At 49.6% G+C, this 26,621-nt stretch overlaps 1 protein-coding gene across 1 annotated transcript; it reads left to right on the forward strand.

Annotated features, from left to right (window-relative positions):
* Positions 1-1,868: 1,868 nt before the first annotated feature.
* Positions 1,869-26,460, forward strand: CCNB1 (cyclin B1). The gene is made up of 9 exons (XM_038765807.1): positions 1,869-2,034; positions 8,127-8,297; positions 8,381-8,491; positions 12,941-13,141; positions 15,063-15,221; positions 16,967-17,203; positions 19,265-19,405; positions 24,680-24,790; positions 26,232-26,460. Exons 1-9 carry the CDS (start codon positions 2,014-2,016, stop codon positions 26,337-26,339), a joined length of 1,260 nt encoding a protein of 419 aa, XP_038621735.1. The 5' UTR covers positions 1,869-2,013; the 3' UTR covers positions 26,340-26,460.
* The last annotated feature ends 161 nt before the right edge of the window (positions 26,461-26,621 follow it).

The raw sequence follows: 26,621 nt of genomic DNA on the forward strand, positions 1-26,621 counted from the left end.
TGTGAGCCCACTGTTGGGTAGGGACTGTCTCTATATGTTGCCAATTTGTACTTCCCAAGCGCTTAGTACAGTGCTCTGCGCATAGTAAGCGCTCAATAAATACGATTGATGATGATGATGACTCGTTTGGGTGCAGGTTACGCTTTCTAAAAGACGTAACGTGGTAAGGAGCTCCCAAAACTTTACCAGCCCGACGTCACGACCGCGTTCGGGCTTGCGGAATAAAATGGAGTTGATGTTCTTTTTCTACCCTCCCGGATCTCAGGTCATCCCCAGCCTGGCTCGCTCGCCAGACTCCATTTTACAAGGAACTGTATTTTAAAGGACTTGGAATTTTATAATTGGAGAGCACAGGGGTGGAAATGTAATAAACTGGTGGGACTGAAAATTCCTTGAGTAAAGGGACAGCGTCTTCTCATAATAATAATAATAATGATGGTATTCGTTAAGCGCTTAGTAGGTGCAAAGCACTGTTTGATGCTACTCTGCTCTCCCAAGGCCTCACTTCAATGCTCAATCAATCGTATTTATTGAGCGCTTACTGTGTGCAGAGCACTGTACTAAGCGCTTGGGAAGTACAAGTTGGCACCATATAGAGATCCATTCATTCAATTGTATTTATTGAGCGCTTACTGAGTGCAGAGCACTGTACTAAGCGCTTGGGAAGTACAAGTTGGCACCATATAGTGATCCATTCATTCAATCGTATTTATTGAGCGCTTACTGAGTGCAGAGCACTGTACTAAGCGCTTGGGAAGTACAAGTTGGCACCATATAGAGATCCATTCATTCAATCGTATTTATTGAGCGCTTACTGAGTGCAGAGCACTGTACTAAGCGCTTGGGAAGTACAAGTTGGCACCATATAGAGATCCAGTCATTCAATCGTATTTATTGAGTGCTTACTGAGTGCAGAGCACTGTACTAAGCGCTTGGGAAGTACAAGTTGGCAACATAGAGGGACGGTCCCTATCCAACAGCGGGCTCAGTCTAGAAGGGGGAGATTACCTTGATTACCCTGTATCCCCCCAGCGCTTAGAACAGTGCTTGGCACATAGTAAGCGCTTAACAAATACCAACATTATTATTATTATTATATAGAGACGGTCCCTATCCAACAGGGGGCTCAGTCTAGAAGGGGGAGATTACCTTGATTACCCTGTATCCCCCCAGCGCTTAGAACAGTGCTTGGCACATAGTGAGCGCTTAACAAATACCAACATCATTATTATTATTATTATATAGAGACGGTCCCTATCCAACAGCGGGCTCAGTCTAGAAGGGGGAGATTACCTTGATTACGCTGTATCCCCCCAGCGCTTAGAACAGTGCTTGGCACATAGTGAGCGCTTAACAAATACCAACATTATTATTATTCTTTGGGCCTCAGTTCCCTCCTCTGGAAAATGGGGGTGAGGACTGTGGGCCCCACAGGGGACAACCCGATCAGCTTGTAACTTTACTAAATGTCATTATTATTTATTACTATTATTATTATTATTATTATTAATAAATGCCATTTTTTAAAAAAAACACCCAACCAAAGGCCGGCGGGCTCGCGGCCCATTTTCGAAAGGCAACATCGGGGCAGGCCCGCGGCCACTTCCGGTAGCGCGGGGGAGCACTTCCGGTAGCCGGGGGTACTTCCGGTAGCGACGGCACTTCCGCCCTGCCCGCCGCCAGGAGCGATTTCATTGGCCGGCGGCGCCCCACGTGACCCCCACCCCGCTCTCGCCCGGATCGTCATGGCAACGCATCCTCGCCGCGGTCCAATGGGGAGCGAGAGAACGCCGCGAACCGACCAATCAGCGGAGGGCGGCGCGGGGTTTAAATCTCGGGCGGAGCCGGCCTGGCCCGTAGCCTGCTCAGGCGCTCGTGGTAGTGGTGGTGGCGACTACTTGGTAGTGACTACTTGGTAGTGACTACTTGGTGGCCTCCCTGCTTGTCTTTTTAGTCGCCCTCGCCTCTTGATTTCTTCTTTTATTTCCAGCCGCCGGGGAGAAGAAGAGCACCATGGCGCTCCGGGTTACCAGGGTGAGACGGTCTGGGCCTAATCAGAATGATGCCGTTGATTAAGCGCTTACTACGTGCCAAGCACGGTTCTAAGCGCTGGGGAGGTTACAGGGGTGACCAGGTTGTCCCACGGGGGGCTGGCGGTCTTCATCCCCATTTTCCAGGTGAGGTCACCGAGGCCCGGAGAAGTGAAGTGATTCGCCCCCAGTTACACAGCTGACAATCGGCAGAGTCGGGATTAGAACCCATGACCTCCGACTCTAAAGCCCGGGCTCTTTCCACTGACCCACGCTGCTTCTCAATGCAATTTAATACTTCTAATGTGGTTTTCCCCCCCTCTCTGCCCTGGTGCAGTTTCCCCCCCTCTCTGCCCTGGTGCAGTTTCCCCCCCCTCTCTGCCCTGGTGCAGTTTCCCCCCCCTCTCTGCCCTGGTGCAGTTTCCCCCCCCTCTCTGCCCTGGTGCAGTTTCCCCCCCCTCTCTGCCCTGGTGCAGTTTCCCCCCGTCTCTGCCCTGGTGCAGTTTCCCCCCCGTCTCTGCCCTGGTGCAGTTTCCCCCCGTCTCTGCCCTGGTGCAGTTTCCCCCCCGTCTCTGCCCTGGTGCAGTTTCCCCCCCGTCTCTGCCCTGGTGCAGTTTCCCCCCCTCTCTGCCCTGGTGCAGTTTTCCCCCCGTCTCTGCCCTGCTGCAGTTTTCCCCCCGTCTCTGCCCTGCTGCAGTTTTCCCCCCCTCTCTGCCCTGCTGCAGTTTCCCCCCTCTCTGCCCTGCTGCAGTTTCCCCCCGTCTCTGCCCTGGTGCAGTTTCCCCCCCTCTCTGCCCTGGTGCAGTTTTCCCCCCTCTCTGCCCTGCTGCAGTTTTCCCCCCCTCCCTGCCCTGCTGCAGTTTTCCCCCCTCCCTGCCGTGCTGCAGTTTCCCCCCTCCCTGCCCTGCTGCAGTCTCCCCCCCTCCCTGCCCTGCTGCAGTCTCCCCCCTCCCTGCCCTGCTGCAGTCTCCCCCCTCCCTGCCCTGCTGCAGTCTCCCCCCTCCCTGCCCTGCTGCAGTCTCCCCCCTCCCTGCCCTGCTGCAGTTCCCCCCTCCCTGCCCTGCTGCAGTTCCCCCCTCCCTGCCCTGCTGCAGTTCCCCCCTCCCTGCCCTGCTGCAGTTCCCCCCTCCCTGCCCTGCTGCAGTTCCCCCCTCCCTGCCCTGCTGCAGTTCCCCCCTCCCTGCCCTGCTGCAGTTCCCCCCTCCCTGCCCTGCTGCAGTCTCCCCCCTCCCTGCCCTGCTGCAGTCTCCCCCCTCCCTGCCCTGCTGCAGTCTCCCCCCTCCCTGCCCTGCTGCAGTCTCCCCCCTCCCTGCCCTGCTGCAGTCTCCCCCCTCCCTGCCCTGCTGCAGTTTTCCCCCCTCCCTGCCCTGCTGCAGTTTTCCCCCCTCCCTGCCCTGCTGCATTTTTCCCCCCTCCCTGCCCTGCTGCAGTTTTCCCCCCTCCCTGCCCTGCTGCAGTTTTCCCCCCTCCCTGCCCTGCGGCAGTTTTCCCCCCTCCCTGCCCTGCTGCAGTTTTCCCCCCTCCCTGCCCTGCTGCAGTTTTCCCCCCCTCCCTGCCCTGCTGCAGTTCCCCCCTCCCTGCCCTGCTGCAGTTTCCCCCCTCCCTGCCCTGCTGCAGTTTCCCCCCTCCCTGCCCTGCTGCAGTCTCCCCCCTCCCTGCCCTGCTGCAGTCTCCCCCCTCCCTGCCCTGCTGCAGTCTCCCCCCTCCCTGCCCTGCTGCAGTCTCCCCCCTCCCTGCCCTGCTGCAGTCTCCCCCCTCCCTGCCCTGCTGCAGTCTCCCCCCTCCCTGCCCTGCTGCAGTTTTTCCCCCCTCCCTGCCCTGCTGCAGTTTTTCCCCCCTCCCTGCCCTGCTGCAGTTTTTCCCCCCTCCCTGCCCTGCTGCAGTTTTTCCCCCCCTCCCTGCCCTGCTGCAGTTTTTCCCCCCCTCCCTGCCCTGCTGCAGTTTTTCCCCCCCTCCCTGCCCTGCTGCAGTTTTTCCCCCCTCCCTGCCCTGCTGCAGTTTTTCCCCCCTCCCTGCCCTGCTGCAGTTTTTCCCCCCTCCCTGCCCTGCTGCAGTTTTTCCCCCCTCCCTGCCCTGCTGCAGTTTTTCCCCCCTCCCTGCCCTGCTGCAGTTTTTCCCCCCTCCCTGCCCTGCTGCAGTTTTTCCCCCCTCCCTGCCCTGCTGCAGTTTTTCCCCCCTCCCTGCCCTGCTGCAGTTTTTCCCCCCTCCCTGCCCTGCTGCAGTTTTTCCCCCCTCCCTGCCCTGCTGCAGTTTTTCCCCCCTCCCTGCCCTGCTGCAGTTTTTCCCCCTCTCTGCCCTGCTGCAGTTTTTCCCCCTCTCTGCCCTGCTGCAGTTTTTCCCCCTCTCTGCCCTGCTGCAGTTTCCCCCCTTTCTGCCCTGCTGCAGTTTTTCCCCCCTCTCTGCCCTGTTATTTCTGTTATAAATACACTGTTATTTCTACACTGAGCCCCTTGTTAGGTAGGGATTGTCTCTGTGGTCGAATTGTCCTTTCCAAGCGCTTAGGACAGTGCTCTGCACACAGTAAGCGCTCAGGAAATACGATTGAATGAATTATTATTGATCCTCGTGTTAATGGAGCGCTCACTAGGTGCAAAGCACTGTACTAATCGCTTGGGAGAGCCAAGCAAATTCCCTGGCCCCAGCGAGCTCCCAGACTGGAGTGTTGGGGGGAATGTGGGGCCGCAGGATGGAGGAGCTAAGAAGCTAAAAAAAAAAGGGGGGGTGGGAGGGGAGATGGTGATTTATATTAATGTCATTCATTCAATCGTATTTATTGAGCACTTACCATGTGCAGAGACTGTACTAAGCGCTTGGGAAGTCCAAGTCGGCAACATCTAGAGACAGTCCCCACCCAACAGCGGGCTCGCAGTCTGGAAGGGGGAGACAGACAACCCAACATATTAATAAAATAGAATAGTAAATGTGGACCAGATACGTACAAAATATGTACAATGTCCATCTCCCCCTCTAATAATTAGGGTTTACTATATGTCAGGCCCTGTTCTGAGCGCTGGGATAGACCCAAGATTCGTTCAGTCATTCATTCAATCGTATTTATTGAGCGCTTACTGTGTGCAGAGCACTGGACTAAGCGCTTGGGAAGGACAAGTTGGCAACATCTAGAGACGGTCTCCACCCAACAGTGGGCTCACAGTCTAGAAGGGGGAGAGAGAGAACAAAACATATTAACAAAATAAAATAAGTAGAATATGTACAAGTAAAATAAATAAAAAATAGGGTAATAAATCCGTACAAACATGTATACAGGTTCTGTGGGGAGGGGAAGGAGGTAAGGCGGGGGTGTTGGATAAGTGGGTTGGATTCATCTAGGCTGTAAACTCGTTGTGGGTAGGAGTGTGTTTTATTGTTGGACTCTCCTAAGCTGTTAGTACAGTGCTCTGCACACTGAAAGCGCTCAATAAATATTCTTTCTTAAGCACCTAGTGGGTGCATTTTATTGAATCAGGACCAATGCTTGCGGTGTTAATTCATTTGATGTAGAATTCCATGAAGTTCCATTAAAAGGTTAGGAGGAGTTTTATACCTTGGCGAGTAATAATAATAATTTTGGTATTAAGCGCTTACTATGTGCCAAGCACTGTTCTAAGCGCTGAGGGACACACAAGGTGAACAGGTGCCATGTGGGGCTCACAGTCTTAATCCCCATTTTCCAGATGAGGTAACCGAGGCACGGAGAAGTGAAGTGACTTGCCCAAAGTCACCCAGCTGGCAATCAATCAATCAATCGTATTTATTGAGCACTTACTGTGTGCAGAGCACTGGACTAAGCGCTTGGGAAGTACAGGTTGGCAACATATAGAGACGGTCCCTACCCAACAGTGGGCTCACCGTCTAGAAATGGCGGAGCCGGGATTCGAACCCATGACCTAGAACAGTGCTCAGCGCTTAGAACAGTACTTTGCACATAGTAAGCACTTAATAAATGCTATCATTATTATTATGACCTCTGACTCCAAAGCCCGGTAGGGAAGTGGGATGCTTCCCGGGAATAGCACTGGGCATTTTGCTCATTAATTCCTGTTCTGTGATGTGTTGGGTAGGGACCGTCGCCGATTTGTACTTTCCAAGCACTTAGTACAGTGCTCTGCCCACAGTAAGCCCTCAATAAATAATAATAATAATGACGGCATTTATTAAGCGCTTACTATGTGCAAAGCACTGTTCTAAGCGCTGGGGGAGATACAAGGTGATCAGATTGTCCCACGGGGGGCTCACAGTCTTCATCCCCATTTTCCAGATGAGGGAACTGAGGCCCAGAGAAGTGAAGTGACTTGCCCAAAGTCACCCAGCTGACAAGTGGCGGAGCCGGGATTTGAACCCATGACCTCTGACTCCAAAGCCCGGGCTCTTTCTATTGAGCCACGACTGAACGAATGAATACAGTTGAATGAGGGAGTGAAATGGCCGGCCTAGTTGGGCAAAGAAAGGGTGGCCACTGGCCCAGTTTGGGGCCCTAAAGTGGTGGCTTTGAGGTAGCCCAGCCCTCTGTGGGGGGCTGCGTTTTGTAAAAAGGGGTGGGTGACTGGCCTCTTTAGGTGTTCATTCAGTCGTCTTTATTGAGCCCTAGCTGTGCTCTGTACTAAGCGCTTGGGACAGTATAATCTAACAGTTAAACCGACACATTCCCTGCCCACAACTAGCTCACGGTCTAGAATAAATTTAGTGCCCGGGGGGAGAATTGGGGGTGACGACGGAAGAACTTGAGGGAAACGTTTGCAATTGGAAAACACAAAAGGGGGGATCCCCCTGTGGGACCCTCCTCTGGTGGGAGGGGTAGATTTCGTTGCCCCCCTGAGATAACCTCTATATAGCAGGTTATCTATTCTATTTATTTTATTTTGTTAGTTTATTTATTTTGTTAGTATGTTTGGTTTTGTTCTCTGTCTCCCCCCTTTTAGGCTGTGAGCCCACTGTTGGGTAGGGACTGTCTCTATGTGTTGCCAATTTGGACTTCCCAAGCGCTTAGTACAGTGCTCTGCACATAGTAAGCGCTCAATAAATACGATTGATGATGATGATATAGCAGGCTGGCACTTCAACCACAACTCTTGTTAAAGAGCTGCTGGAGAGTCCGAATTGTACTTTCCAAGCGCTTAGGACAGTGCTCCGCACACAGTAAGCGCTCAAAGACGACTGAATGAATGATTGCTATCATTATTATAGTAATGATAATATATAATATATGATAATAACTATATCATTACTATAATAATGGGCTGCAATAATAATAATAATGATGGTATTTGTTAAGCGCTTACTATGTGCCAAGCACTGTTCTGAGCACTGGGGGAGATACAAGGTCATCAGGTTGTCCCACATGGGGCTCACAGTCTTCATCCCCATTTTCCAGATGGGGGAGCTGAGGCACAGAGACGTTAAGTGACTTGCCCAGAGTCACACAGCTGACAGGCGGCGGAGCCGGGATTTGAAGCCATGACCTCTGACTCCCAAGCCCGGGCGCTCTCCTCTGAGCCACGCTGCTTCTCTAGTAGTACTAGCCAATTGTCAGCTGTGTGACTTCGGACAAGTCACTTCACTTCTCTGGGCCTCAGTTAACCTCATCTGTAAAATGGGGGTGAAGACTGCGAGCCCCAGGTGGGTCAATCTGATCACCTTGTACCCTCCCCGGTGCTTAGAACAGTGCTTTGCACATAATAATAATACTGATGATGGTATTTAAGTGCTTACTACGTGCAAAGCACTGTTCTAAACACTGGGGAGATACAAGGCGATCAGGTTGTCCTATGGCGGGGGGGCTCACAGTTTGAATCCCCATTTTCCAGATGAGGGAACTGAGGCCCAGAGAAGTGAAGTGACTTGCCCAAAGTCACACAGCTGACAGTTTTTTGTTTTTTTATAATGGCATTTATTAAGCACTTACGATGTGCTAAGCGCTGGATTGGAGGGTCACGGATTTGAACCCATGACCTCCGACTCCAAAGCCCGGGCTCTTTCCGCTGAGCCGCGCTGCTTCCATAGTAAGCGCCTAACAGATGCCATTTTTATTGTAATTATCATGAATAACTCGGCCTGGCTGCCCTTGAGCCCTGACCGCCCCCGCGATGTCTCCTGCAGAACACGAAGCTCAATGGGGAGAACAAGGTGAAGATGAGCGTGGCGGCCACCAAAAGACCACCGGTCTCCTCGGCCACCACCAAGCAGGGCTTGAGGCCGCGGAATGCCCTCGGGGACATCGGGAACAAGGTGGTGGTGGAACAACCTCAGTCCAAAATGCCCGTGAAAAAGGTAAGCTCCTGCTTTTCCGCTCCTGGTAGGCGCCTCTTTTTATAATCCGCGGGCAACTGACCACCTTTCCCCGCCCGTCCCAGGAAACCAAAGCCGCCGGGGTGGGGAAAGTCATCCCCAAGAAGCTGACGAAGCCCGCCGTCAAGGAGCCCGAGGCCGTTAAGGAAAAGAAACCGGACCCTGAGCCTGTGAAGGTAATCCCAAATCTGCCTTCCGAGTGGAGGTTACCGCTCTGAAATCCCCATCCATCCCACCTTGTTCTCACTAACCCGCCCAAGCGCTTAGTACGGTAGTAAGCACCCACTAAACACCTCATTTAGGCCTCCTTTGATAAGTCAACCCAAGTCAAGGCCTGATCTGGGTTTGGAGGGGAATGCTATTGAAAGCCCTCAAAAAACCCACTGTTGGGTAGGGACCGTCTCTGTATGTTGCCAAATTGTACTTCCCAAGTGCTTAGTACAGTGCTCTGCACACAGTAAGCGCTCAATAAATACGATTGAATGAATGAAAAAAGCAGCCCTTGTGTGGGCACAGTAGGCTTTCAGAGGTCTTATTTTGCCCATTGTCTTTGGAAAGCGGTGTGGCCTAGTAGAAAGAGCATCTGAGCCCACTGTTGGGTAGGGACCATCTCTATATGTTGCCAAATTGTACTTCCCAAGTGCTTAGTACAGTGCTCTGCACACAGTAAGCGCTCAATAAATACGATTGAATGAATGAAAAAAGCTGCCCTTGTGTGGGCACAGTAGGCTTTCAGAGGTCTTATTTTGCCCATTGTCTTTGGAAAGCGGTGTGGCCTAGTACAAAGAGCATCTGAGCCCACTGTTGGGCAGGGATCATCTCTATATGTTGCCAACTTGGACTTCCCAAGCGCTTAGTACAGTGCTCTGCACACAGTAAGCGCTCAATAAATACGATTGAATGAATGAAAAAAGCAGCCCTTGTGTGGGCACAGTAGGCTTTCAGAGGTCTTATTTTGCCCATTGTCATTGGAAAGCGGTGTGGCCTAGTAGAAAGAGCATCTGAGCCCACTGTTGGGCAGGGATCATCTCTATATGTTGCCAACTTGGACTTCCCAAGCGCTTAGTACAGTGCTCTGCACACAGTAAGTGCTCAATAAATACGATTGAATGAATGAAAAAAGCAGCCCTTGTGTGGGCACAGTAGGCTTTCAGAGGTCTTATTTTGCCCATTGTCTTTGGAAAGCGGTGTGGCCTAGTAGAAAGAGCATCTGAGCCCACTGTTGGGCAGGGATCATCTCTATATGTTGCCAACTTGGACTTCCCAAGCGCTTAGTACAGTGCTCTGCACACAGTAAGCGCTCAATAAATACGATTGAATGAATGAAAAAAGCAGCCCTTGTGTGGGCACAGTAGGCTTTCAGAGGTCTTATTTTGCCCATTGTCTTTGGAAAGCGGTGTGGCCTAGTACAAAGAGCATCTGAGCCCACTGTTGGGTAGGGACCATCTCTATATGTTGCCAACTTGGACTTCCCAAGCGCTTAGTACAGTGCTGTGCACACAGTAAGCGCTCAATAAATACGATTGAATGAATGAAAAAAGCTGCCCTTGTGTGGGCACAGTAGGCTTTCAGAGGTCTTATTTTGCCCATTGTCTTTGGAAAACGGTGTGGCCTAGTAGAAAGAGCATCTGAGCCCACTGTTGGGTAGGGACCATCTCTATATGTTGCCAACTTGGACTTCCCAAGCGCTTAGTACAGTGCTCTGCCCACAGTAAGTGCTCAATAAATACGATTGAATGAATGAAAAAAGCAGCTCTTGTGTGGGCACAGTAGGCTTTCAGAGGTCTTATTTTGCCCATTGTCTTTGGAAAGCAGTGTGGCCTAGTAGAAAGAGCATCTGAGCCCACTGTTGGGTAGGGACCATCTCTATATGTTGCCAACTTGGACTTCCCAAGCGCTTAGTACAGTGCTCTGCACACAGTAAGCGCTCAATAAATACGATTGAATGAATGAAAAAAGCTGCCCTTGTGTGGGCACAGTAGGCTTTCAGAGGTCTTATTTTGCCCATTGTCTTTGGAAAGCAGTGTGGCCTAGTAGAAAGAGCATCTGAGCCCACTGTTGGGTAGGGACCATCTCTATATGTTGCCAACTTGGACTTCCCAAGCGCTTAGTACAGTGCTCTGCACACAGTAAGCGCTCAATAAATACAATTGAATGAATGAATGAATCTGGAGTGAGATTCTGGGTTTTAATCCTACCTGCTGGGTGTCCTGGGGCAAGGCACTTCTGTGCCTCGGTTCCTGTATCGGAGAAATCAGGTGAGAGGCAGTGTTGCCTAGTGGGTAGAGCACGGGCCCAGAAGTCAGAAGGACCTGGGTTCTAATCACAGCCGCCACCACTTGGCTGCTGGGTGACTTGGGGCAAGTCCCTTCTCTGTGCCTCAGTTCCCTCGTCTATAAAATGGGGATTAAGCCTGTGAGCCCCATGGGGGACAGGGACTGTATTCAATCGGATGATCTTGTATCTTCCCCGGCGCCAAGTAGAGCCTGGCACATAGAAAGTGTTTAACGCAGGACACTTTAAATCAATCGATCAATCGTATTTATTGAGCGCTTACTGTGTGCAGAGCACTGTACTAAGCGCTTGGGAAGTCCAAGTTGGCAACATATAGAGACAGTCCCTACCCAACAGTAGGCTCACAGTCTTAAAAAAAAATAAAAAAAATGGAGATTCATTGTCTGAAACTAAGGGCCCCATGTGGGACCCGATAAAGAGAAGCAGTGTGGCCCAGTGGAAAGAGCCCGGGCTTGGGAGTCAGAGGTCATGGGTTCTAATCCGGCTCCGCCGCTTGTCAGCTGTGTGTCTTTGGGCAAGTCGCTTTACTTCTCTGTGCCTCAGCGGCCTCATCTGTAAAATGCGGACTAAGACTGTGAGCCCCCCCCGTGGGACAACCTGATCACCTTGTATCCACCCCAGTGCTTAGAACAGTGCTTGGCACATAGCGCTTAACAAATGCTGCCATTATCATTATTATTATTATTATTATTATTGTCTTGCGTCTACCCCAGTGCTCAATACAGTACTTGTCAAATAGTAAGCACTTACCAAATATTATTATTACTATTTAAGGATTAGGCTTGCCTGCATGTCAGCCAACACCTTAATGACAATAATAATAATAATAATAATATGCTCAGTTAGTGGTATTTATGGAGCGCTTACTATGTGCAGGGCACTGAACCAAGTGCTTGGGAGAGTACAATTAAAAAATAATTAGCAGACACATTCCCTGCCCATAACAAGCTGACAGCCTATTATTAAGCATCTGTGTTGGGGTAGATATGAAGATGAATTCTTCTAAGACGAATGATTTGTCTAAGACAATAATAATGGCATTTATTAAACGCTTACTATGTGCAAAGTACTGTTCTAAGCGCTGGGGAGTTTACAAGGTGATCAGGTTGTCCCACGGGGGGCTCACAGTCTTAATCCCCATTTTACAGATGAGGGAACTGAGGCCCAGAGAAGTTAAGTGACTTGCCCAAAGTCACACAGCTGACAATTGGTGGAGCCGGGATTTGAACCCATGACCTGACTCCAGAGCCCGGGCTCTTTCCACTGAGCCATGCCTAGTCTCCCTCAGCTCTTTCCTCTAATGATGATGATGGCATTTGTTAAGCGCTTACTCTGTGCTAAGCACTGTTCTAAGCCCTGGAGGGATACAAGGTAATCAGGTTGTCCCACGGGGGGCTCACAGTCTTAATCCCCATTTTGCAGATGAGGGAATTGAGGCTCAGAGAAGCGAAGTGACTTGCCCAAAGTCACACAGCTGACAATTGGCGGAGCCGGGATTTGAACCCATGACCTCTGACTCCAGAGCCCGGGCTCTTTCCACTGAGCCATGCCTACTCTCCCTCAGCTCTTTCCTCTAATGATGATGATGGCATTTGTTAAGCGCTTACTCTGTGCAAAGCACTGTTCTAAGCGCTGGGGGGATACAAGGTGATCAGGTTGTCCCACGTGGGGCTCACAGTCTTCATCCCCATTTTGCAGATGAGGGAATTGAGGCTCAGTGAAGTGACTTGCCCAAAGTCACACAGCTGACAATTGGCGGAGCCGGGATTTGAACCCATGACCTCTGACTCCAGAGCCTGGGCTCTTTCCACTGAGCCATGCCTACTCTCCCGCAGCTCTTAATCTAATGATGATGATGGTATTTGAGCGCTTACTATGTGCCAAACGCTTTTCTAAGCACTGGGGTAGATGCAAGTAGTCCCACGTGGGGCTCACAGTCTTCATCCCCATTTTCCAGCTGAGGGAACCGCCAATTGTCAGCTGTGGGACTTTGGGCAAGTCACTTAACTTCTCTGTGCCTCAGTGACCTCATCTGTAAGATGGGGATTAAGACTGTGAGCCCCCCGTGGGACAACCTGATTGCCTTGTAACCTCCCCGCTTAATAAATGCCATCACTAACCGAGGCACAGGGAAGTTAACCGACTCGCCCAAGGTCGCGGGGCGGGATTAGAACCCACGACCTCTGAATCCCAGTCCCTCGGCGCTAAGCCAGGCCGCGCTGCCTTCTCTGGGAGAGCCCACCTCCTCCCAGAGAAGAGGCGGAAAATGGCCGGGGGTCCCCTACGTCCCGCCCCCCCCGACGAGCCGTGGCCGGCCTGCCGCTCTCCAGGCGGAGTGTCCGTCCCCGAGCCCCATGGAGACGTCCGGCTGCGACGTGTCGGGCTGCGCGCCGCCGGCCGAGGAAATCCTGTGCCAGGCCTTCTCGGACGTCATCCTGGCCGTGAAGGACGTGGACGCGGCCGACGCCTCGGACCCCAACCTCTGCAGCGAATACGTGAAGGACATCTACGCCTACCTGAGGCAGCTGGAGGTCAGAGCCCACGGGGGGACTCGCTCGCGCCGCCGGTTGCTAGTCCTTAATAATAATAATAATAATAATAGCATTTATTAAGCGCTTACTATGTGCAAAGCACTGTTCTAAGTGCTGGGGAGGTTACAGGGCGATCAGGTTGTCCCCCGGGGGGCTCACAGTCTTCATCCCCATTTTACAGAGGAGGGAACAGAGAAGTGAAGTGACTTGCCCAAAGTCACCCAGCCGACAGTTGGCAGAGCCGGGATTTGAACCCATGACCTCTGAGTCCAAAGCCCGGGCCCTTTCCATGTTGCCAACTTGTACTTCCCAAGCGGTTAGTACAGTGCTGTGCACACAGTAAGCGCTCAATAAATACGATTGATTGATTAATTGATTTCCACTGAGCCACGCTGCTGCTTCTTGTGGGGGGTCCTTGCGTCCGTCCGGACCCCCACCACCCTGGGGGAAACATGGGGAACTAAGACCCGCTTTGTCGATCGTGTTTACTGAGCGCTTACTGTGTGCAGAGCACTGGACTAAGCACCTGAGTACCATAGGACGATAAACTTCTAGACTGCAAGCCCGTTGTTGGGTAGGGACCGTCTCTATATGTTGCCATCTTGGACTTATTTATTCTGTTTATTTTATTTTGTTAATATGTGTTTTGTTCTCTGTCTCCCCCTTGTAGACTGGGAGCCCGCTGTTGGGTAGGGACGGTCTCTATATGTTGCCATCTTGGGCTTATTTATTCTATTTATTTTATTTTGTTAATGTTTGGTTGTCTGTCTCCCCCTTCTAGACTGGGAGCCCACTGTTGGGTAGGGACCGGCTCTATATGTTGCCATCTTGGACTTATTTATTCTATTTATTTTATTTTGTTTATGTGTGTTTTGTTGTGTGTCTCCCCCTTCTAGACTGAGCCCGCTGTTGGGTAGGGACCATCTCTATATGTTGCCATCTTGGACTTATTTACTCTATTTTATTTTGTTAATGTGTGTTTTGTTGTCTGTCTCCCCTTTCTAGACCGTGAGCCCGCTGTTGGGTAGGGACCGTCTCTATATGTTGCCGACTTGTACTTCCCAAGTGCTTAGTACAGTGCTGTGCACACAGTAAGCGCTCAATAAATACAATTGAATGAATTAATGAATGATTTCCCAAGCACTTAGTACAGTGCTCTGCACACAGTAAGCGCTGAATAAATACGATTGAATGAATAAACAGATACGTTTCCTGCCCACAGTGAGCTTACAGTCTAGAGGAGGGGGACGCAACCTTGCCAGCGTGGCTCAGTGGAAAGAGCCCGGGCTTTGGAGTCAGAGGTCGTGGGTTCAAATCCCAGCTCTGCCAATTGTCAGCTGTGTGACTTTGGGCAAGTCACTTCACTTCTCTGGGCCTCAGTTCCCTCATCTGTAAAATGGGAATTAAGACTGTGAGCCCCCTGTGGGACAACCTGAATGGCTTGTAACCTCCCCAGCGCTTAGAACAGTGCTTTGCACATAGTAAGCACTTAATAAATGCCATCATTATTATTATTATTATTGCCAAGCGTGGTGATTGGATAAATTAAATCACTCTCTGGGTGGGTCTGAGAGAGTCTCTGTGCGGGTCTGAGGGTGTGTCTCCCCCTTCTAGACTGTGAGCCCACTGTCGGGTAGGGACCGTCTCTATATGTTGCCAACATGGACTTCCCAAGCGCTTAGTACAGTGCTCCGCACACAGTAAGCGCTCAATAAATACGATTGAAGGAATGAATGAATAACGGGTGAAGATAGTGAAAGGGTGGATTTGGCCAATAATCCTGAGCACCCTGCTCAAGAGAATAAGACGAAGGCAAGAGACGTGAGGCTTGCCCTCAAGGAGCTTCTGATCTAGGGATTGATTATTTTTTTGGCCGAGGATCTCATTTTCTCTCTCTCTCCGCCCCCCGGTTCTCATGCAGGAAGAACAATCTGTCAGACCCAAATATCTGGCGGGTCAAGAAGTCACCGGAAACATGAGAGCAATTCTGATCGACTGGCTGGTCCAGGTTCAGATGAAATTTCGACTCTTGCAAGAGACCATGTATTTGACGGTGGCCATTATTGACCGTTTCCTGCAGGTGAGTGGGTTTTGCGCTCTCGCTCTTCTCACCCTCCTGAGCGAAGATGGCAACACTTGACTCCCTCCAAGCACAGCAGCCGTTAGGTGGGTGCCCAAGGAATGCAAGGAAAACACACGACGGGAGTCAGACCCTTGTCCCCACGTCCCCCAGCTAGGACTCTGACCGGGCCAGAGCGGCGCGGGACACCGGCCTTACCTCAAAAGCTATTGAACGCTGTCATCCAGCTGCTAACTCGTTGAGGGCGAGAAGCAGCGTGGCTCAGTGGAAAGAGCCCGGGCTTTGGAGTCCGAGGTCAAGGGGTTCAAGTCCCGGCTCTGGGGGACTTTGGGCAAGTCACTTCCCTTCTGTGGGCCTCAGTCACCTTCATCTGGAAAATGGGGATTAAGATTGTGAACCCCACGTGGGACAACTTGATCTCCTTGTATCCCCCCAGCGCTTAGAACAGTGCTTTGCACATAGTAAGCGCTTAACAAATGCCATCGTTATTATTATTATTATTAGCATTGAGCTCCAATTTGGCTCTTTTCAGCCCCGCTTGGAAACCCAGGGCTGGTCCGAGCTGCGCTGAGCAAGGGCGAATCCAGTCCTTGCTTGCAGTGCTCACCTTGCTCAACTCAGGGTGAATCCAATCCTAAAGCTCCATGGGAACGATCCTTCTGCAGAGCGGGCACCGATAGTTCGGATATTTCAGAACAAGGATCGGTTTCCTGTTTCTAGTGGGTGGGCAGGGGCCCTCAGGCTGAAGGGAGACTCTACGCAGGGTGAATCCAATCCTAAAGCTCCGTGGGAACGATCCTTCTGCAGAGCGGGCACCGATCTTTCCGAACAAGGATCGGTTTCCTGTTTCTACGATATTTCAGATTATTTCAGAACAAGGATCGGTTTCCTGTTTCTAGTGGGTGGGCAGAGGCCCTCAGGCTGAAGGGAGACTCTACGCAGGGTGAATCCAATCCTAAAGCTCTGTGGGAACGATCCTTCTGCAGAGCGGGCACCGATCTTTCCGAACAAGGATTGGTTTCCTGTTTCTACGATATTTCAGATTATTTCGGAACAAGGATAGGTTTCCTGTTTCTAGTGGGTGGGCAGAGGCTCTCAGGCTGAAGGGAGAATCACCGTAGGGTGAATCCAATCCTAAAGCTCCGTGGGAACGATCCTTCTGCAGAGCGGGCACCGATCTTTCCGAACAAGGATCGGTTTCCTGTTTCTAGTGGGTGGGCAGAGGCCCTCAGGCTGAAGGGAGACTCAACGCAGGGTGAATCCAATCTTAAAGCTCCGTGGGAACGATCCTTCTGCAGAGCGGGCACCGATATTTCAGAAAAGGGATCGGTTTCCTGTTTCTAGTGGGTGGGCAGAGGCCCTCAGGCTGAAGGGAGATTCACTGCAGGGTGAATCCGATCCTAAAGCTCTGTGGGAACGATCCTTCAGCAGAGCGGGCACCGATATTTCGGATATTTTAGAACAAGGATCGGTTTCCTGTTTCTAGTGGGTGGGCAGAGGCCCTCAGGCTGAAGGGAGACTCAACGCAGGGTGAATCCAATCTTAAAGCTCCGTGGGAACGATCCTTCTGCAGAGCGGGCACCGATATTTCGGATATTTCAGAACAAGGATCGGTTTCCTGTTTCTAGTGGGTGGGCAGAGGCCCTCGGAGGGGCTGAAGGGAGAACTCTTTAACTGAGGAGGCGGGATGGCGCGCTGGCGGGCGGGCAGAGCGGCCCGGTTACGAGGCTCGCCGGCTTTGGCAGGACAACGGCGTGCCCAAGAAGATGCTCCAGCTGGTCGGGGTCACGGCCATGTTCATCGCCAGCAAGTACGAGGAGATGTACCCGCCCGAGATCGGGGACTTCGCCTTCGTGACCGACCACACGTACACCAAGCACCAGATCCGGCAGATGGAAATGAGGATCCTCAGAGCCTTGGATTTCGGGCTGGGCCGTCCCCTGCCTCTGCACTTCCTCCGCCGGGCGTCCAAGATCGGAGAGGTGACCCCCCACCGCGTTTCTCCGCCGTCGGGGTCGGGGGGAAGGAGAGGCAGCCTCGCCAGAGGCCCTGCGGCCTAGTTTTGTTGTCTGTCCCCCCCCCCCCCCCGCCCCCCCAACTTCTAGACTGTGTTGCGTGGGGACCGTCTCTAGATGTTGCCGACTTGGACTTCCCAAGCGCTTAGTACAGTGCTCTGCACACAGTAAGCGCTCAATAAGTACGAATAAACGAATAGTGGAAAGAACACGAGGCAGACACCCAGCCAAATTCGAATCCCAATCTACCCCTGGGTCTTCTGGCTCCCCCCTCCCCACCCCACCTTACCTCCTTCCCCTCCCCACAGCACCTGTATATATGTTTGTACAGATCTATTACTCTATTTTATTTGTACGTATTCTATTTTATTTTGTTAATATGTTTTGTATTTTGTTAATGTTTTGTTGTCTGTCTCCCCCTTCTAGACTGGGAGCCCGTTGTTGGGTAGGGACCGTCTCTATCTGTTGCCGACTTGTACTTCCCAAGCGTTTAGTCCAGTGCTGTGCACACAGTAAGCGCTCAATAAATACAATTGAATGAATGAAAAGAGCTTAATAAATGCCATCATCATTATTATTATTACAAGTTGGCAACATGTAGAGACGGTCCCTACCCAACAACGGGCTCCCAGTCTAGAAGACCACTAGGACACGCAGTTGGGAGAATGTGGATTCATTCAACCGTATTGAGCGCTTACGGCATGCCGAGCACTGTACTAAGCACTGGATGGCCACCTGTGGATTGAGACCGGGTTTGGCGAGGGCGGGCGGGCTGACTTGTTGCCAACTTGTACTTCCCAAGCGCTTAGTACAGTGTTCTGCACACAGTAAGCGCTCAATAAATACAATTGAATGAATGAAAAGAGCTTAATAAATGCCATCATCATTATTATTATTATTACAAATACGATGAATGAATGAATGAAAAGAGCTTAATAAATGCCATCATTATTATTATTATTACAAGTCGGCAACATATGGAGAGGGTCCCTACCCAGCAATGGGCTCACAGTCTAGAAGACCACTAGGACACGCAGTTGGGAGAATGTGGATTCATTCAACCATATTTATTGAGCGCTTACGGCGTGCCGAGCACTGTACTAAGCACTCGATGGCCACATGTGGATTGAGACCAGGTTTGGCGAGGGCGGACGGACTGACTTGTTGCCAGCTTGTACTTCCCAAGCGCTTGGTCCAGTGCTCCGCACACAGTAAGCGCTCAATAAATACGACTGAATGAATGAATGAAAAGAGCTTAATAAATGCCATCATTATTATTATTATTAATATTACAAGTCGGCAACATATAGAGACGGTCCCTACCCCACAACGGGCTCCCAGTCTAGAAGACCACTAGGACACAATTGGGAGAACGTGGATTCATTCAACTGTATTTATTGAGCACTTACGGCGTGCCGAGCACTGTACTAAGCACTGGATGGCCACCTGTGGATTGAGACCAGGTTTGGCGAGGGCGGGCAGGCTTTGTTGCCAACTTGTACTTCCCAAGCGCTTAGTCCAGTGCTCTGCACACAGTAAGCACTCAATATATACGATTGAATGAATGAAAAGAGCTTAATAAATGCCATCATTATTATTATTATTATTACAAATACGATTGAATGAATGAAAAGAGCTTAATAAATGCCATCATTATTATTATTACAAATACGATTGAATGAATGAAAAGAGCTTAATAAATGCTGTCATTATTATTATTATTACAAGTCGGCAACATATAGAGACAGTCCCTACCCAACAACGGGCTCCCAGTCTAGAACACCACTAGGACACGCAGTTGGGAGAACGTGGATTCATTCAATCGTATTTATTGAGCGCTTACGGCGTGCCGAGCACTGTACTAAGCACTGGATGGCCACCTGTGGATTGAGACCAGGTTTGGCGAGGGCAGACGGACTGACTTGTTGCCAACTTGTACTTCCCAAGCGCTCAGTCCTGTGCTCCGCGCACAGTAAGCGCTCAATAAATACGATTGAATGAATGACGGCCGTTCTGTCCCCACCCCAGGTGGATCTAGAGCAACACATGTTGGCCAAGTATCTGATGGAGTTGACCATGGTGGATTACGAGATGGTGCACTTCCCGCCTTCCCAGATAGCCGCCGCCGCCTTCTGCTTGGCCCTCAAAGTCCTCGATGGGGGCGAATGGGTAAGATGCCGGGGGCTTCGTGAGGGAGGGGCTGGGGGCTTCCGTTTCTGGGATACATTCATTCATTCATTCAATCGTATTTATTGTGTGCTCTGCACAAAGTAAGTGCTCAATAAATACAATTGATTGATTGATTGAGCGCTCACTGGACGCAGAGCACTGTACTAAGTGCTTGGGAAGTCCAAGTCGGCAGCCTATAGAGACGGTCCCTACCCACCAACGGGCTCACAGTCTAGAAGGGGGAGACACACAGCAAGACAAAACATGTAATAATAATAATAATAATAGCATTTATTAAGCGCTTATAATCAATCAATTGTATTTATTGAGCACTTACTGTGTGCAGAGCACTGTACTAAGTGCTTGGGAAGTACAAGCTGGCAACATATAGAGACAGTCCCTACCCAACAGTGGGCTCACAGTCTAGAAGGGGGAGACAGAGAACAAAACCAAACATACTAACAAAATAAAATAAATTGAATAGATAGGTACAAGTAAAATAAATAAATAAATAGGGTAATAAATATGTACAAACATACATGTGCACTATGTATACATTGTATACTATGTGCAAAGCACTGTTCTAAGCACTGGAGAGGTTACAAGGTGATCAGGTTGTCCCACGCAGGGCTCACAGTCTTCATCCCCATTTTCCAGATGAGGGAACTGAGGCTGTGAGCCCACTTTTAGACTGTGAGCCCACTGTTGGGTAGGGACTGTCTCTATATGTTGCCAACTTGTACTTCCCAAGTGCTTAGTACAGTGCTCCGCACACAGTAAGCGCTCAATAAATACGATTGATTGAGGCCCAGAGAAGTGAAGTGACTTGTCCAAAGTCACGCAGCTGACAAGTGGCGGAGCCGGGATTGGAACCCCTGACCTCTGACTCCAAAGCCCGGGCTCTTTCCACTGAGCCATGCTGCTTCTGTAGACAGGTAGAAGGGAGTGGGAGAAGGGGAAATGAGGGCTTAGTCCTGGAAGGCTTCTTGGAGGAGATGGGCTTTTTAAGAAGGCTTTGAAGGTGGAGAAAGTGATCTCCTGTCAGGAGGGGAGTTCCAGGCCAGAGGCCGGATGTACGCGATGGATCGACGGTGAGTCCGTGAAGGAGGCACGCTATTTTTGCTCGACGTTAGCATTGGAAACATTTTTCTCTTGCTTCTGTGGCACTTGGGAAGAGATTGGAAACATTCTTCTCTTGCTTCTGTGGCACTTGGGAAGAGATCTTTTCAGAATTACCCACTGATAAAAATTACAGGCGGTTCAGTAGAAACAGCACGCGACGGTGTCTCAACACTCTTAGCTGGATCACGGTGCTTTTGGTCTTCAAAGGTTTTTTCCTGTGGTGGTTTGACTTTGGAAGTATTCTCCTGAAGGTTTTTTTTCTAGTATTGTTTTTCCTGTGGTGGTTTGACTTTGGAAAGTATTCTCCTGAAGGTTTTTTCTAGTATTGTTTTTCCTCTGGTGGTTTGACTTTGGAAGTATTCTCGTAAAGGTTTTTTGCTAGTATTGTTTTTCCTCTGGTGGTTTGATTTTGGAAGTATTCTCTTGAAGGTTTTGTCTAGTATTGTTTTTCCTCTGGTGGTTTGACTTTGGAAGTATTCTCCTGAAGGTTTTTTCTAGTATTGCTTTTCCTCTGGTGCTTTGACTTTGGAAGTAGTCTCCTGAAGGTTTTTTGCTAGTATTGGTTTTCCTCTGGTGGTTTGACTTTGGAAGTATTCTCTTGAAGGTTTTGTCTAGTATTGTTTTTCCTCTAGTGGTTTGACTTTGGAAGTATTCTCCTGAAGGTTTTGTCTAGTATTGGTTTTCCTCTGGTGGTTTGACTTTGGAAAATATTCTCCTGAAGGTTTTTTCTTGTATTGTTTTTCCTCTGGTGGTTTGACTTTGGAAAGTATTCTCCAGAAGGTTTTTTCTAGTATTGTTTTTCCTCTGGTGGTTTGACTTTGGAAAGTACTCTCCTGAAGGTTTTTTGCTAGTATTGGTTTTCCTCTGGTGGTTTGACTTTGGAAGTGTTCTCCTGAAGGTTTTTTCTAGTATTGGTTTTCCTGTGGTTGTTTGACTTTGGAAAGTATTCTCCTGAAGGTTTTTTCTAGTATTGGTTTTCCTCTGGTGGTTTGACTTTAGAAAGTATTCTCTTGGAGGTTTTTTCTAGTATTTCTCTCTACTTCCTCTGTGTCCTGTGCTGGAGAGCCACGAGAAGCAGCGTGGCTCAGTGGAAAGAGCCCGGGCTTTGGAGTCAGAGGTCAGGGGTTCAAACCCCGGCTCCTCCAATTGTCAGCTGTGTGACTTTGGGCAAGTCACTTCACTTTTCTGTGCCTCAGTGAGTGACCTCATCTGTAAAATGGGGACGAAGACTGTGAGTCCCCCGTGGGACAACCTGATCACCTTGTAACCTCCCCAGCGCTTAGAACGGCGCTTTGCACATAGTAAGCGCTTAATAAATGCCATCATTATTATTATTATTATCTCCAACGCTTCCTTCAGCAGAGCTTGAGAGCTGCGCTTGAGAAGTATTTAATGATGGCATTTATTAAGCGCTTACTATGTGCAAAGCACTATTCTAAGCACTGGGCATATTTGAACTGTTAGTCTAGAAAAGGCTTGCTAGGATCAGTTAAGTGTATTTGAATGCAGAGCACTGTATCACATAATAATGTCATTTGTTAAGTGCTTACAATGTGCAAAGCACTGTTCTAAGCGCTGGGGAGGTTACAAGGTGATCAGGTTGTCCCACGGGGGGGGGCTCACAGTCTTCATCCCCATTTTCCAGATGTGGGAACTGAGGCCCAGAGAAGTGAAATGACTTGCCCAAAGTCACACAGCTGACAATTGGCAGAACCGGGGTTTGAACCCATGACCACTGGCTCCCAAGACCGGGCTCTTTCCACTGAGCCACGCTCACATGCTTGGGAGAGTCCAATAGAGTTAGTAGACATGAGGCCTGCCCTCAAAGGGGCTTACGGTCTAATAATAATAATAATCATGATGGCATTTATTAAGCACTTACTATGTGCCAAGCACTGTTCTAAACACTGGGGAGGTTACAAGGTGATCAGGTTGTCCCACGGGGGGGCTCACCGTCTTAGTCCCCATTTTCCAGATGAGGGAACTGAGGGCCAGAGAAGGGAAGTGACTTGCCCAAAGTCACCCAGCTGACAAGTGGCGGAGCTGGGATTAGAACCCACGACCTCTGACTCTCGAGCCCGGGCTCTTTCCACTGAGCCACGCGGCTTCTAGGCTTCTCCCAGTTCTTGCCCTCCTTCTCAATTGTATGTATTCTGTGCCTATCTCCTACCAGGCACTTGAGTCCACATGACAAGCCGCCTAATCATCATCATCATCAATCGTATTTATTGAGCGCTTACTGTGTGCAGAGCACTGTACTAAGCGCTTGGGAAGTACAAGTTGGCAACATATAGAGACAGTCCCTACCCAACAGTGGGCTCTCAGCCTAATGGTTGGAGTCAGAAGGACCTGGTTTCTAATCCCGGCTCCGCCACCTGTCTGCTGGGTGACCTTAGGCAAGTCACTTCACTTCTCTGGGCCACAATCACCTCATCTCTAAAACGGAGACGAAGACTGTGAGCCCCCCGTGGGACTTGGACTGTGCCCAGTGTGACTACCTCGTATTTACGCCTTGGCACATAGTAAGCGCTTAACAAGTAACATAAAATAAAACAAAAACCTGGCCTCTGCACCCAGGGAATTTACAACCTGATCATGGCTTTCTATTGGAGAAGCAGCGTGGCTCAGCGGAAAGAGCCCGGGCTTTGGAGTCAGAGGTCATGGGTTCCAATCCCGGCTCCGCCAACTGTCAGCTGTGTGACTTTGGGCTAGTCACTTCTCTGGGCCTCAGTTCCCCATCTGGAAAATGGGGATTAAGACTGTGAGCCCCCCGTGGGACAACCTGATCACCTTGTAACCTCCCCAGCGCTTAGAACAGTGCTTTGCACATAGGAAGCGCTTAACAAATACCAGTGTTATTATTATTGACCGGTGGTATTTGGCTGCTGGGGATAGCATAGTGGACCGTGAGCTCATGGTGGGCAGGGATTGTCGCTCTTTATTGTTATACTTTCCCAAGAGCTTAGTACAGTGCTTTGCATACAACCCTTCATTCATTCATTCATTCAATTGTATTTATTGAGTGCTTACTGTGTGCAGAGAACTGGACTAAGCGCTTGGGAAGTCCGAGTCGGCAACATCTAGAGACGGTCCCTACCCAACAGCGGGCTCACAGTCTAGAAGGGGGAGACAGACAACAAAACATATTAACAAAATAAAATAGAATAAATATGTACAAATAAAATAGAGTAATAAATACATACAAACATGTATACACATATGCAGGTGCTGTGGGGAGGGGAAGGAGGTAAGGCGGGGAGGAGGGGGGCTCAGTCTGGGAATAATAAATGCAATTGATTGAATATGGGAAGCACTTGGAAAATCACAAGACGGTGGGTCAACACAATCAATCCCTGCCCCCTAGGAAGTGACAATCTTGAGCGTAAATGCTTACATAGGCACTACTTTACTTGTACCTATTTATTCTATTTATTTTATTTGGTTTATATGTTTTGTTTTGTTGTCTGTCTCCCCCTTCTAGACTGTGAGCCCGCTGTTGGGTAGGGACCGTCTCTAGATGTTGCCAACTTGGACTTCCCAAGCGCTTAGTCCAGTGCTCTGCACACAGTAAGCGCTCAATAAATACGATTGATTGGTACAGTGCTCTGCACATAGTAAGCGCTCAATAAATACGATTGATTGATTAGTCCAGTGCTCTGTGCACAGTAAGCGCTCGATAAATACGATTGATTAGTCCAGTGCTCTGCACACAGTAAGCGCTCGATAAATACGATTGATTAGTACAGTGCTCTGCACACAGTAAGCGCTCAGTAAATACGATAGGTTAGTACAGTGCTCTGCACATAGTAAGCACTCGATAAATACAATTGATTGATTAGTCCAGTGCTCTGCGCACAGTAAACGCTCGATAAATACGATTGATTAGTCCAGTGCTCTGTGCACAGTAAACGCTTGATAAATACAATTGATTAGTCCAGTGCTCTGTACACAGTAAGTGCTCGATAAACACGATTGATTAGTCCAGTGCTCTGTGCACAGTAAACGCTTGGTAAATACGATTGATTAGTCCAGTGCTCTGCACACAGTAAGCGCTTGATAAATACGATTGATTGATTAGTCCAGTGCGCTGCACACAGTAAGCGCTCAATAAATACGATCGAATGAACTCACCGGACACGTTTAACCTCTCAGACGCCGCTCCTTCAACACTACCTGTCTTACACTGAGGAATCTCTCCTGTCCGTCATGCAACACATGGCCAAGAACGTTGTGATGGTGAATAAGGGACTGACGAAGCACGTGGTGAGTAGCCGAGGGGACAGTCGGGGTCAAAAAGGGGGACAAACCTCGCCCAGCCCGAGCCCCTTCCTTCCTCTCCCCCTCGTCCCCCTCTCCATCCCCCCATCTTACCTCCTTCCCTTCCCCACAGCACCTGTATATATATGTTTGTACATATTTATTACTCTATTTATTCATTTATTTTACTTGTACATATCTATCCTATTTATTTTATTTTGTTAGTATGTTTGGTTTTGTCCTCTGTCTCCCCCTTTTAGACTGTGAGCCCACTGCTGGGTAGGGACTGTCTCTATATGTTGCCAATTTGTACTTCCCAAGCGCTTAGTACATTGCTTTGCACATAGTAAGCGCTCAATAAATACGATTGATGATGATGATGACCCTGCTGGGAGTTGGAGGAGGGGAAATGGGAGGGCGGGAATTGTTGGGCCTAAAGGACTCTCCCCCACGGGCCGTTGATGCTCTTTTTATAATAATAATAAAATAGTATTTGTTAAGCGCTTACTATGTGCCAAGCACTGTTCTAAGCACTGGGGTGGATACACGTCATCCCCCTGGCCTGGAATGCCCTCCCTCCCCACATCTGCCTCCTTCCTCTCCCCCTCATCCCCCTCTCCATCCCCACCATCTTACCTCCTTCCCTTCCCCACAGCATCTGTATATATGTTTGTACATATTTATTACTCTATTTATTTATTTTATTTGTACTTATCTATTCTATTTATTTTATTTTGTTAGTATGTTTGGTTTTGTTCTCTGTCTCCCCCTTTTAGACTGTGAGCCCACTGCTGGGTAGGGACTGTCTCTATATGTTGCCAATTTGTACTTCCCAAGCGCTTAGTACAGTGCTCTGCACATAGTAAGCGCTCAATAAATACGATTGATGATGATGATGATGATGACCCTGCTGGGAGTTGGAGGAGGGGAAATGGGAGGGCGGGAATTGTTGGCCCTAAAGGACTCTCACCCACGGGCCGTTGATGCTCTTTTTATAATAATAATAAAATAGTATTTGTTAAGCGCTTACTATGTGCCAAGCACTGTTCTAAGCACTGGGGTGGATACACGTCATCCCCCTGGCCTGGAATGCCCTCCCTCCCCACATCCGCCTCCTTCCTCTCCCCCTCATCCCCCTCTCCATCCCCACCGCCTTACCTCCTTCCCTTCCCCGCAGCACCTGTATATATGTATATATGTTTGTACATATTTATTACTCTATTTATTTATTTTACTTTTACACTATCTATTCTATTTATTTTGTTAATGTTTGGTTTTGTTCTCCGTCTCCCCCTTCTAGACTGTGAGCCCACTGTTGGGTAGGGACCGTCTCTATAGGTTGCCAACTTGTACTTCCCAAGCGCTTAGTCCAGTGCTCTGCACACAGTAAGCGCTCAATAAATATGACTGATTGATTGATTTTTTTTTTTTTTTTTCCCCATTTCAGACCATCAAGAACAAGTATGCCAGCAGTAAGCATGCGAGGATTAGCACTCTCGCACAGCTCAACTCGGCGGCCATTCAGGACCTGGCCAAAGCTCTGACCAAGGTGTAGCTTCCCGCCTGCGGACGGAAGCGGATGAAGTGAGAGGTTAAGATTGGCACCATGTGCCTGTGTATATACTGTGCGTGTTAGATTCATTTTTAATAAAGCATTTGCCCCTTTTACCTTCTAATGGGGAGTGCTTTCGACTCTTCGTTCGACCGTCCTCTCGGGCGGAGCCTCGCTCCTCTTTTTGTCCCCTCTACTCCTTTCCGGGGTTGGTAACAATGGGGCAGTTTGGGGTTTAGTACTCTAAAATGCTACTCGAGGGCTGTAACTCTCTTCGGTCATTGA

This window comes from Tachyglossus aculeatus, chromosome 23 (genome assembly GCF_015852505.1).
Source record: "Tachyglossus aculeatus isolate mTacAcu1 chromosome 23, mTacAcu1.pri, whole genome shotgun sequence".
NCBI lineage: Eukaryota > Metazoa > Chordata > Mammalia > Monotremata > Tachyglossidae > Tachyglossus > Tachyglossus aculeatus.